This window comes from Amphiura filiformis, chromosome 19 (genome assembly GCF_039555335.1).
Source record: "Amphiura filiformis chromosome 19, Afil_fr2py, whole genome shotgun sequence".
NCBI classification, from domain to species: Eukaryota; Metazoa; Echinodermata; class Ophiuroidea; order Amphilepidida; family Amphiuridae; genus Amphiura; species Amphiura filiformis.
In genome coordinates this window covers 39,939,991-39,954,077 of record NC_092646.1, presented here as the reverse complement: position 1 = coordinate 39,954,077, position 14,087 = coordinate 39,939,991, and the positions used below count along the sequence as shown (strand labels likewise).

Below are 14,087 nucleotides of genomic sequence, written 5' to 3'. Positions count from 1 at the left end.
CCCGAGGTGAACTGGAGACCGTGAACCTACTATTTTCCCGAGACCGCCAGGTCGAGGGAAAATAGTAGGCTCACGGTCTCCAGTTCACCGAGGGGACCAATAGATTCCACCAGATCCCGAATTTAGAGCAGTAAATATTTGTTTTATATCCTTCATTAATATATTCTTTGTTCATTAAACACAAGGCATAGGCCTAGGCATAAATGTAGGCTAGGCCTAGTCAAGGCTACCCCGGCCTTGATTTGTTTTGATTGAATGCACAAAGCACGCACACAGTTGAGTGGCTAAAGCTTACCGTGGAAATGTGTGACAATCTCTACAATACCGCCGTGAAACGAGTAGGCCTAACCATGTTAACATGTTCCCTGTTATTTCACCATCAATATTAAGATACTGATCAATGATGTAACTCAGATTATGCCATTAAACCGCCGCATTTTAGCTGCACTTCTGTCATGTCTGTGCTGCTTAATTGTGTGCTTCGCAAGACAAGACGAATTGCTATAATTCATGCATTAATACCCCGGAGCCGGTACTGATATCCCGCGTATGTGGCGAGTTGCATTGACCACTAGGAACTGCGACGCGGTTATGAGGTCATACGCGCTCCGGGACGCGCTCAGAGGGAGATAGTAAAACTATTTCCCCGGGAGATAGTACTTTAAATAGTACCCCGTTCCCTCATCAATCGGCTTGTTAACAAGTCTGCAAAATAGCAAAACTATTTTTGGTCACATGATACTCGTTTAACCAATTAATGAACGAGAATATATTAATGAGGGATATAATACCTGATATTTTTGCGTCAATTGTGGCAAGATTTATGATCACGATCACGATTTGTGCTGTTGATTTTCAGGACACCGAATCTAGTTGTAGTGACCCCGTTGAGGTATCACGTGAGTATTTTGATATCCATATTATTAAGAAGTAATGTGTTGAAAGAATGTTACCGTTCTATTTTAACTTGTCAAAGACACAAGTTACTTGGCGTAAATAAGTTACATGTGATAATAATCTTGATAATGATATTTAAATCTGTAAATATCATCTTCAAAACAGTTGTGCGAGTATTTTGTATTTAAATAATATGATTACCCAAAGCATATTGAGTATGAACATGGATGTACCATGTTTTAAACTCTTCTTTTAGCAAAGCCTCAGCCTGCGCTTTTTTACATATATCCAAGGACGAGATGTTAAGCCAGATAAACCAAACTAACTCTATTTTGTTGTTGTATTTCCAGCACAAAGTAACAAGGTTCAATCACCGCCTTCGCCACTACCGTTTGATATCATCGGGATAGCGGCCGCCATCTTGTTTGCTCTAATTATAGCATTTTTGATATTTGCTGTCATACGAAAAAGGTGTAGTAATCATTTTTTTTTTTCGTATTTGAATTTTTTTTATTGCAAGTGCAAAAAGCTCTTGCACTCAAAAAAAGAGAAGGTTTCTGCTTTATTTTATTAGCAATGACAATAGCAGAATAAGGTAATTAAAATTAGGTCAGATTTTCTGGCGAAATAGATAAATTAATGCCCTGTTTGGGGTTAGGTTATGGGCAAGGGATCTAGGATTAGGTAAAGGTAATATTTAGAATGAGTTGGTCTTGTATAGTTAGGGTAAGGTTTATAAAATTATATACTTTTTTGCGGGAAAATTTGTTGGTATCAATGTTGATCTAAAAAGTTAATGATGCTTACAGAAAGGTTAAACTTGTAATTTTCACACGACGTTTTCATGAATTTTGAACGACGTTTATTTCTGATCATTTAGACTTATTTATTCAAATCTGTATTAACATGACCTATAAAAACAATCCGCCCGTCCGCTCCTATCCCATATTTATTTTGTCACATAGAATATTTTTTTAATTACAAGCTAGGATTTTGTGAAACAGTGGTTAGTAACTTTGTATTATCGGGAAAAATGAAGCATATCTAAATTCAAATAAACGTGTCTGATTTTATTCTGGAGAATTTCTCCATTGTCAATGATTGTTGCAAAAGCGAACAAGTAGGCCTATGATATCACTCTATTTAAAGGCCCTTTCAGTGATCCCAGCGAAAGTGTTAAAAAATTGAAATTCTTTATAAATTGCCTAAAACTGAAGGATAAGACATTAAAACTGTCATTAAGTATTTTTTGAAATGAAAAATTTAGCAAAAAAGGAGGAAAACAGCAGTATTGTCAAAGTTGAGGCCCTATTCAAATAGATGTACCATATTTCTATACTGTCAGTATATAATTTACAGATTTCATGTAAATGTCTTATTTTGTCTTAAATACATGGCTTTAGGCTAAACCACCAGCAGGCTATGTTAGCACATCTATGACAATGACAAAAGTACCAACATCTGAATTTTGATGATTTTTACGATTGTCCGGATGAGCAAATCACTGAATGGGCCTTTAATGTTCATTTCATAATTTTTTTCCATTTCTTCCTATTCCGTAATTTGTTTTCATCTTGAGTTATACATTGACTTATTTCAATATTAGTTCATATAACTCTCGTAAATACCGCTGGGTGATATGACCATAAAGTAGAACCAAATATAGTTTATTTTCGTATTTTGTTTTACAGAAGAGTATCTAGAAGTGAAAAAATCACCGATGAAGTTGGTATGTCTAATATCACTGTGCATGCTACGTATGTGAAAGTGAAAACAGGTTTGCACATTAATTTTGTCTGAATTCTAATAATAAAACGTTAATCATTAATATACTGTGCCCAGAAAGTACCCGACAGTGGCGTATACTACGAGGGTTGGTAGCGCCCGGGGCAAGAAACAAAATTGGCGCCCCTACCACCCGCACCCGAGAATATCTTAGACGCGGGGGTGTTTTTTAATAATAAGACATTATGAAATTGCAATCAACCCATATCAAAAAATGAGACCTTTTTCGGATAACTTCCCGATAGTCACCGGGTAGACACCGGCAAATTTCACATGCAAATTAGATAGGTAGCGGGTGACTACCCGATAAATTTTTGGGAAACAATAGTGGATACCTTTCAGGTAATAGGTACCGGATGACTACCCGATGACTGTTTTGGGAAACTAGCGGGTAACCATCCGATGACTTTTTTGGGGAACCAGCGGATAACTACCCGATAACTTTTCGGGGACCTAGCGGATAACTTTTGGTGACGATATACCTGGTGACCTCATTGGAGACTTCCTGTTGAACTTTTGGGGAATGCAGAAATACAAATTCATGAGTATGCACAAATTTATTAGGCAATTTAGCTTATTATTTGAATTGTATAGTTTTTGGAGAAATACAACTTTGCAGTCATGGCAGTTGAGCTTGTGCTATCTTGCTATAAGAAACTTGAAAGTGTACAGTGTATTGTAGTAAAAATATTCTTCTGATTTAAATTTCAATTAATGTACAACCAAATTGATATCAGCATATAAACATGTATACAGTACCTAAGTGTGATCACATCACTGACACAGCCTATAATTTCTATATCAAATATTATAATTTATTTACAACAAATAGCTTAACATAAAGCTTATAAGTTAATTGACACATTAGCTGATGATTAGTAATTTAATTGACATTAATTTACTGTCAAAATCATGTATGATTTACTAGAAAAGATATAAACTAAACATTCAAATGTGTCATATATTAGGTACCGGTACATTGTGTATAAAAACTGCATCAATACAAATCATTTCATACAAATTTTCCTACCTGCATTGTCATATGAAATCAAGCATTCAATGCTTTATAATTCCTACAGCATGTTCCAGATTAATTATTAAACATCTTGTAATGTCCTACATGTAAATCCATACATTTTGGACCACAAATAACTTGAATATTCTGCACAAATATATTCCAACTGCCAACAGCTAGCTACTCCATTTTGAATTCATACAGTGACCTTAATTTGACCATATACCCACCCACGCATTCTTAAGATGCTTAATGCTATTTTCAAGGTCAAATTAAAAGCGGATAACCACCGGGTAACTCCTGCAAAGAATATAAGTTTCTGGGAACCTTCTGGGTAACTCATTTGAAATATTTGAGTTTTTGGGAGACTTCCGGATGTCTACCCGAAAACTTTTGGATAACAATTAGGTATCCGCAAGGCATCCGCTAGCGGGCACTTTCGGAGAACTCTGGAAAAGGTACCCGAAAGGTTTCTGATAACCACCGAATGGTCATCGGGTGGTCACCGGGAAACTTTTCTTTTTGCTATGGGAAGCTCATGCATGCCAAATGGTAGGTTCAATATTTTTTTTAAGTGAGGCCGATTTGGCGCCCCTTGCCCCCTAGTTACGCCACTGGTATCCGAACACCTTAATTCCTTCCTGCACATTATGACACTGTATTGAATCCAATGCGACCTCTAGAAGCAGAATAACCAGCATTTGAATGGACGAAGATCAAATTTTAAAAGTGACACTTGGTCTATACAAAGAGAACTAATCAAGAGTATACGAAGACTTTGCACAGACACATTGAAGACAATAACGGTGGTCGAACAAAATATTGATGGAACATCCATGTCCATTACTCCAGGTTGCGACGGTCTGTGAGATCGCATGACCTAGCAGTGGAAGTCCCAAGATCAAACCTTGTCAGCCATGAAAGATCATTTCTACCATCCACAGCCCAATTATGGCATTCTCTTCCTGCTCAAATTTGAGACACTAGATCAAGGGTCAGCAGCAGCAGAAAGGTTAATCGCTTTCTGGGTGCTTCCTCGTCAGCAGCTTCAAAATGATTTTTTTTGTCTCTGCTGTTAATGCCCAGTTATGGCCATGTCGTAAAAAAGCAAAAGGAACCAAAGAAAGCTGAAACAAAAGAGCTAAAAATTAGCTAAAAAGTTGTGAAAAGTACAGAGAAGGAAAAAGTGAAGGAAAAGTGAAAGAAAAGCTTAACCGAAAAAAACTGTGTTGTCTCTTTGTCGCGCTGTTTGGAATCTTTTCTCCTTGTATAGGCCAAAGTGTCACAAATGCTAGAATATGGTTTAGCTTTAAAATTATGATTTTTTTTCAAGTGTTCGGATACTTTCTGGGCGCAATATATTATAGCATGTTACCCTAATTGCATTGAAGTAGACTTAGTTAAGGGATCTGGAATGAGCGTTTTGAGCGTTTCGACAGTATTTTTATGGGACATGAGAGCACATCAGACATATCGAATTGCATTCTGAATATGAAGAATGTCTTTCTGATATCAAATAATTTTCATTTTTTGAAATTCACGATATAATACATACATTTTATGACAAATTATTAAAATTTGATATTTTTCACATTTTTGATATATAACAGTCCTCCAAGTAAATTTTATAAATCTAATGATATATTCTTAAAGTGTATGTAGCTGGGAGAAAAAGCCGACGATCAATTGAAAATTTTGACCTTTCATATTGAAGATATGGATTTTTCCCCAAAAGACCTAATTTTTTTTTTTTTTGTGTTTTAGGAAAAAAATCCATATCTTCAATACGAAAGGTCAAAATTTTCAATTGATCGTCGGCATTATCAGATTTATAAAGTTTACTTCGAGTACTGCTGAATATCAAAAATATCAATTTTTAATCATTTGCCATAAAATGTGTATTACATTGCGAATTTCAAAAAATCAAAATTATTTGATATCAGAAGGACATTCTTCGTATTCAGAATGCAATTCGATATGTCTGATGTGCTCTAATGTACCACAATAAATACTGTCCAAAAGTTCATTCCCCATCCCTTAAGAGAGTGTCTAGTTTTAGTCTAAAATCCATCTTTTATGTCAACCCCAAAGGCAAGATGGGGTTCAGGTGAAATTATAATTATTGGCGCATATGTGCCAATATAATTTAATAATATATCAACAGAAAATCTCTTTAGCAATACTACATTCGTATTAGATTTGAAAACAATAATGCTGATAAAAAGAAATAATGGTTAAATATTTGCTGTTTGGTAAGAATTTAAATACAAAGATATTTGTCAGAAAATTGTTATTCCATTGCATTTGCAATGATTAATTCAGCATGATATTTTAGTAGTTTGCTTGCTTGCTTTCTTGGACTGTTCCATTTATAACCCACACTACCCCTGTGGTATATTTTCCAAATATCTTTCACAAGGGGAGTATGAATTTCAAATGGAATGAAAACATTAACAGCTCCATTTGAAAATCGTCCTCCTTTAGTGGTAGATTCAGGTTAAATCTTTCTCAGAGGTCAAATGGACATGTCTAATGTGTTCATTTCATTTGAAATTCATACTCCCCTGTGGAAGATATCTCCAAAATCTTGCACAGAGGTACATATAGGGATTTTCAGTGGAATAGTTGTTTTGACAATGGTTATCAAAAGAACAATTATCTTCTACTATTAATTTACCTCTGTACTGCTCTTACTCGTATCTCATTTCTCGTCTTTCGTCCTCTAAATTTGCACGCATGTTTTTATTTATTTATTTATTTATTTATTTATTTATTTATTTATTTATTTATTTATTTATTTATTTATTTATTTATTTTTGTAATTCTGTCATGCTGATATGCTCAGGGGTTTGTTTTTGTTAATACACTTTACTCTACATATATTTTACATTTCAATTAGCCAAACATGAGTAATTCCTTACATTTCATGATAAAAAGCGTTTTGAAAATTTCCTTGCCATTTATTAGTCTTCTTTCTGATGTTCTAGTACCATTAGGACATCCACCCCTTGTAAATATGCAAACAAGGTTTAAGATAAATAGCGCCACAATTCGTCGTCCGTATTCCATAGTGGCGTATAGTGGGGCGCCGCGAATAAACAACTTTTCGAGAAAATCGGGTTTGAAGAAATGCCAATTTAAAATCGAGTTGTGTAAATCAGACATTCATTATATTTTGTAAATGATATGAAATTTCTGTAGTAAACTAAATAGATTTTATTGTTATATATTTTTCAAAAGAAATAAATACATACTATTGCTGGCAAACTGACAATGAAACTATACGTCACTATGGAAAACGAACAAAACGCAATACCCTAACCTTACGTTAACCGTACGCCACCTCGGTCGCCGTGTAATCCCTATGGCGTTACTTTTCGTCGTTCGTATTCCATAGTGGCGTATATGTCCGATACGCGTACGCCACTATGACATACGATGTTTTTCATTTTTGCCGATATTTCATAATTATAAAATGTATAAAAAGTGGCGTATGGTCGATACGCCACTATGGAATACAAAAATGTCACTTTGTAACTATACGCCACATTTAATTAATTAATTACTAATTAATTAGCTAATTATGACTGATGAGACTTAGAAAAAATGAAAGAGAACATCATTAAAAACATATGTGCCAATTTTCAAAAAATGACCAAAAATCACTATACGCCACTATGGAATACAGCCGACGAATTGTTCAACTTTACTTCAAAATGACTACAGTTTACATGCCATCAAACTACCGTGGATAAGTGATTTCAGCAGTCGCGTATTCAATCTTACCAACTGATGTGTACGTTTTGATTGTTTTAAAGGAGGATTTAATGGTCTTTTAAGGATTTGTTTCCGGCTTATTTTCATGACTGAATCTGGAAATAAAGTGTAAAAACCCGATATGTTAAGCAGATATGGAAATTTTCGTTGACACCGTATAATAATACTAGTATTGGATTGACCATGGTGATCAGTACAACAACAGCACCTATGCACATGATATTTCAGTACACGCCTTTACGGTACTACGACGCGTAGGATATTATAATGGGTACCGGAACGTCAATGCCTTATCGAAAGTCAATATGCATAAACTATAAACAGTACCAACTGTTGTTAAAAGATCTACCGCTTTTTAGATTTTACGCAACGCTTTTCTCATACCATTGTTGATGAGTGAACGTCCTCCAAATAACAAGTGGCATATATCAAAGCCATACATTTGAACTGCGTTTTAGATTGTCTAAACTTTGAGCCTAAACGTAGCAGTGTTTTAATTGTCAATTGCCCACAATCAAATACAATACATGGAAAATCATAAATACAATATAGCATACAAAAGCAATCACGATTGAGAGGGAAAAGAAAGGTCCGGCAAGGCCCGCAGAGCTGGCATAGTATTTGTTCGCGGGCAACTCAACCCAAACCTCCACGTGGTGTCGGATGGGTAACGCAAACTTGGGCAATGGGGAACAGGCTTGGATGCGAGGAAGTCAAGCTAGCGGAGGATCATGTAAAGTTTTGACCACGTTCTAGCCCTTCCTCGGCTGACTCAGCCTGTTGTGGCTCTGAAGAGATACCGGGTTTTTAACTACGTCTGCAAAGTAATAAATTTGGATTCATCGTACGAGTATACACATACAGCAAGAGACATACAACGTGGCATAAAGAAGATAGGAAATAACTAAGATGCAGTGAAGCATATAACGTTTTGTGACTGAATGGAGATATACAGGTGTAATTTGACAAAGGAATGAGTACTGGCGCAAATAACCAGTGGAGTTGAAAGCGCCATACAAATCTACAAAAAAGAAAAAAGAAAGGGAAAAGAAAGCCTTGAAAGTAAGTCTCGATTCAAAGCAAAATATGTACTCAGCTCTTTTACGTTTCAGTTTGATATAACAATCGAGATACAAACTTGCGAAGGTCACTTAGTAGCTTCTTCAGTCCATTTCGCAGATCTCTTTTCAAAAGACCATAAAGGAAAGGATTGATCACGGAGTTGAGCCAACCACACCAACGTAAGTACCCAGCAATGTTGCGTGGTATTTTATTAGCCAGCTCAGGGCTGATACCAACGATGAACAGATAGGTGCTAAAAGGCAACCAGCAGATGACAAACGTCAAGGAGATGATCACGATGACGATTGCCGCTTTTCGTTCTCGAGTGATTAATACATGTTTGTTCGTCTCTTCTTGCCGATTAACTTGTAAGGTTCCACTGACACTGGCTACTATTTGATTCTCAGAATAATTATTCGCGGGTTCGCCTGAATTGCACGTCGATGTTGTGACGGGATTGCTAATGTTTCCCTGATCTGACAGAGATGGTTGTGGTCTAATTTTGTTTTTGCGTAAGTTCACATGTACATTCGAAGGTTTACGAGTCGTTGAGAAACTTTTTTGTGCAACTTTGAGAATGAAGCCATTAAGGATCAGTACTATCGCACAGGGAATGTAATAACTGAAGCAGGCAATAAATACCCGATATAGGTTACCGACTGATATTACGCAGATTAGGAGAGTTTCATTGAACACCGTATATAATACTAGTATTGGAGTGACCAGTACAGCAGAAAGCACCCATGCACATATCATTCCAGCACACGACCTTACAGTAGTACGACTCGCGGGATACGATAATGGATACCGTAACGTCAATGCCTTATCAATAGTCAAAACACATAAACTCAAAACAGTACCAACTGCTGTTAAAAGATCTGCCACTTTCCAGATTTTGCACAACGCTTTTCCGAGATGCCATTGTTGATTAGTGAACATCTTCCAAATAGCGAGTGGCATTACAAAGCCACATACAGTGAGATCAGTGCAGGCTAGAACGGCAATGAAAAGATTTCCTACCTTCTGAAGACTCTTGTATTTAGCGATGACAAGCAAAACAACAAGATTGACGAGAGCTCCAACAAAAGCGGGAATAATGAAACATATTCCTGACATATTTACATTGTAATTCATTGTAGTGTTACCAATCGGTCTACTCATCGCTGCAAGTTAATTTGTCTGAAATAATTATCGATCTGTATCGGCCACAATATATGAAGTATAATGAAGAAATTAACCTTCAATTGTTTCATATACAATATTTTAACATTGATGCGTTACAATCCACTTCTTGCTTGTATAGCGGCATACAATAGTGCCAACCTGTCGAGAGAAGCAGACTGCAGATCTGTCGGATAACGCTTTTTCAATGGGAAATGAACTTTGCTGCATGGATGATGTCACGATGAGGTTAGCATTTATTCCGTATTGAAAAACGTGTTCCGACGGATCTGCACTCGACCGGCCTCGAAGATAACAAACTATGTTGCGTGATATTATAATTAGATTGTCTTGAGTGGCAGTTTCTAAATTCTATCCTTGAATACGAGTATGCTTTTAGTAGAAAAATATGGAAAGTGATAGGCGGTTATAAGTATCACGGGAATAGCCATGCATCAAACTTTAAATGATTTTATGCCTTTAGGGAATTTAAGTGTTAGTTAAGGCGCATGTAACCTTGCTCGAAATTAAGATAAATCACGCACGCGGAATGTCGGGATGGGACTTCTTTTGTATACTTGCAATTACTTATTTTTTCTTGGTTATTTATGTCTTTTTGTTTTATTATGTTTCTTACTTTCTTACACTGTTGTTTCTTACTTTTTAAAGTCATTTCTCTTTTTGGGATAAAAAGTAGCCCCGAAAAGGGCTGTTTGGTTTGTCATTGGTTCTTCTGAAGTGAGTTTACTATGCTGCCCTGTCAGCCCTGGTCCCTATTGCATCAATTGCGTTGCGTACTATGTGCGCTGGATACTTGCGAATGCAGCAGTAATACGGTTGCGAAGATCTTGTAGGATAGGGGAGGCTAGCTGGAGATCCTCGCTCATAGTGAATGCGTTCCGAAGCCTTATGCTATTATATTTCCATGTCATTAACCGGGATTTTAATCTTTTGATGTAGCCAAACCTCAGCCAAACCTCATCCGTGAACAGAGTGCAAAACGGGTACATTTTTTTAAAAGAGCATATCTTCAAAAGTTGTGAGCCGATTGAAATAATTGTTTTGGTTTATTACAGCTAACGATTAAAGGTTTCTTTACATACCAAAATATATTTGATCGCTTATTCAAAAATAGGAGAAAAAGATGTTGCAATGATGGTTCTGTTTGTTTGTTTTTGGTTTTTTTTGACACCCTGTAACTCGCTTTTCCCATCGCAACATAAACATGATAAAGCGCGCTACCACATTGGTTAGAAACCATTCGTTCGTCGCTCAGCGATGGAGTATAAATCAGCTTAACACTTAAAAAGCTATGATGCCTTTTAATTTAATATATGTTTCATTGATTTAGTACAGAAGGCATTATTGAGATTATAAGATGGGGTTTCAGCTTTTGTACACAAAGTTTCCAATGGTTTTAAAATTGATACGTAGTATTCTCCATGGATAATTATGGGATATTGTACTCCAAATGACAGAATAACCAGCAATTCTTATTTGCTATTAAAATTTTAGTGCAGCTTAATGTTCATATCATTTTGATTTAGTACAGAAGGCATTATTGAGATTATAAGATGGGGTTTCAGCTTTTGTACACAAAGTTTCCAATGGTTTTAAAATTGATACGTAGTATTCTCCATGGATAATTATGGGATATTGTACTCCAAATGACAGAATAACCAGCAATTCTTATTTGCTATTAAAATTTTAGTGCAGCTTAATGTTCATATCATTTTGCGTCTACAAATGGTGCTTCAAATGCCATAACTATATCCACCCTATAGAACTTCTTAAACTTTTCAAAAAGTAAGAAGGAAAGGAAATGAAATTGTGAAATTATTGCCGTTATGATCTCTCGACTCCCAGCTCTCACTCATCATTACAATAATATTTGTTTTCAGATCTAGAGAAACCACAGACTAATGGCATCGAGAGAAACAGTCCAATCAAGCGATCAACAGGTGCTATCAGAAACAAACCAAGGCTTACATCTAAACCAGTATCGCCCAGTAAAGGATGGAGACCGCCCACGCCTATTAGTATACACAACTTAACGAAGTATATGAAGCAGAGAAAAGCGGATGGAGATACGGGCTTTCACAGAGATTATGAGGTGAGGGCAAATACCCAGCAAACACAAAAACGTTTTTAAAACGTTTTATATAAGCTATATTTTGGGTTTTGGTTTAGGTAAAAACTTTTTAATAACATTAAAATGTCGGGTTATAAAAGGTCATGAAATCGTTTTAATCCGTTTAGTATGAAAACACACTACAACAATATTTTTAAAATGTTTTCGAAATGTCATTGTAAACTGTTTTTGCAAACATTTTGGCCAAATAGGTTGTCAACACTTAAATAACATTATGTTAAAATATTTGCACCCAGCAAACACAGAAATGTTCTTAAAATGTTTTTTACAAAACGTTTTAATAACATTTAAATGTCGGGTTATATAAAGGTCGTGAAAACATTTTAAAAACGTTATTGTAAATATTTTGGGCAAACATTTTTTACAAAATATTTTTTCAACCCCAAAATAACATTATGTTTAGAATGATTTGTACCAAGTTTTCAAAAAAATTTTGGAATGTTATTAAAATGTTTTTATACCCTTTATATAACACGACATTTAAATGTTTTCTGTAAAACATTTGTGTTTGCTGTGCAGTAAATTACCAACAAATGCTATTTAATGTTATGAAAACGTTTTATACCAATAATGTACCCTTTATATAACCCGACATTTAAACGTTTTCTGACAAACTTTTATAACCTTTTGCGAATGATGTCGAAAACGTTTTCTGGTGCCAATTTACTCTCTAAAAGAAATGAGTGAAAACACTGTGAAAAGGGTGAATTTCAAGCTAGCTCAGACCAAAAACTACTTCTCTTGGGTAGGAGCGGCCGGACGAAAGGCGTGTCAAGGTTTAGAAGAAATAATTCTCGACAAGGACCAAAACATCTTGCACAATTTATCAAACCGTGCTATAAATTAAAATTTTGACCTTTCTGTAAGCATGATTGATACCAAAAACGACAATGTACCCGAAATTGACATTTCTTTTCTCGCTCGTCTTTTTTTTTTTTTCTCTCCTTTCACGAGACCTAACTCATCCCCGAAATCTTACTATGGCTATGCACATCCAACCCTAACCACAGAATCCCTACCCTCTTCTGCCTCAATCTAATAATTCGGGGGGAAATTAATTTCATTTGAAAATCGGACCTGAAAATGTGACGTTTTAATTACTTATTGGACATCATTTCATCGAAATTGCTCTTGTTATTGCTATAAAATAAAGGAGAAACATTTCACATAAAAGTAAAGGGTACACAAGTACAAATGGAGTAAAATCTATTCACAAAAATAATTAAAAATTCATGTCATTACACTTTTGGATTGATAACTATAATAGGTACTTTTCAAATGAGTAAAATGTATTTCTTTTTCCATTTAGTGAGTACATTGTCATGATTGTAGGACAAAGTTTGGATCTGTGGCCAGGAATAAGGTTACGGATAAAGGCGTGGCTTATGGTTGGATTTAAAAGATTAGTTTTGGATAACAAACCCACTTAAGGGATCCAAAATGAGCGTTTATTGCGTTTCGACAGTATTTTTTGTGGCACATGAGAGCACCTCAGACCTATCGAATTGTATTCTGAATACGAAGCATGTCTTTCTGATATCAAATAATTTTCATTTTTTTTTAATTTCAATATAATACAAATTTTATGACAAATTATAAAAATTTAATATTTTTCAAATGTTTGATATATAACAGTCCTCGAAGTAAATTATATAAATCTAATGATATATTCTTAAAGTGTATGTAGCTGGGAGGAAAAGCCGACGGTCAATTGAAAATTTTAACCTTTCATATTGAAGATATGGAATTTTTTTCCCAAAAAGACATATATTTTTTTTGGTGTTTTGGGAAAAAAATCCATATCTCCAATACGAAAGGTCAAAATTTTCAATTGATCGTCGGCTTTTCATCCCACCTACATACACTTTAAGTATAAATCATCATATTTGTAAAGTTTACTTCGAGTACTGTTAAATATCAAAAATATCAATTTTAATGATTTGCCATAAAATGTGTATTAAATTGCGAATTTCAAAAATCAAAATTATTTGATATCAGAAGGACATTCTTCGTATTCAGAATGCAATTCGATATGTCTGATGTGCTCTAATGTCCCAAAATAAATACTGTCCAAACGTTCATACCCCAGCCCTTAAGGTTATTTTAATAACCTTAAGGGCTGGGGGTATTATTTTAATTATTTTAAACTGTTGTGATTTGGTAGTTCACAGCATCTTACGAATGGTAGTGAGCTTTGGCAAAAACTGCATTGCTCAATTCATAGCGAGCGTGTAGAAG

General features: G+C 35.3%; 1 protein-coding gene across 1 annotated transcript in view; it reads left to right on the top strand.

The window, feature by feature from the left end:
• The window catches only part of LOC140141291 (receptor-type tyrosine-protein phosphatase F-like), a 122,354-nt gene that overhangs the window by 94,009 nt on the left and 14,258 nt on the right, over positions 1-14,087 (top strand). The window contains exons 30-33 of the mRNA XM_072163116.1: positions 860-899; positions 1,248-1,368; positions 2,589-2,674; positions 11,599-11,810. Coding sequence (XP_072019217.1) covers positions 860-899; positions 1,248-1,368; positions 2,589-2,674; positions 11,599-11,810 — 459 coding nt within the window. The remainder of the gene's footprint in view (positions 1-859; positions 900-1,247; positions 1,369-2,588; positions 2,675-11,598; positions 11,811-14,087) is intronic.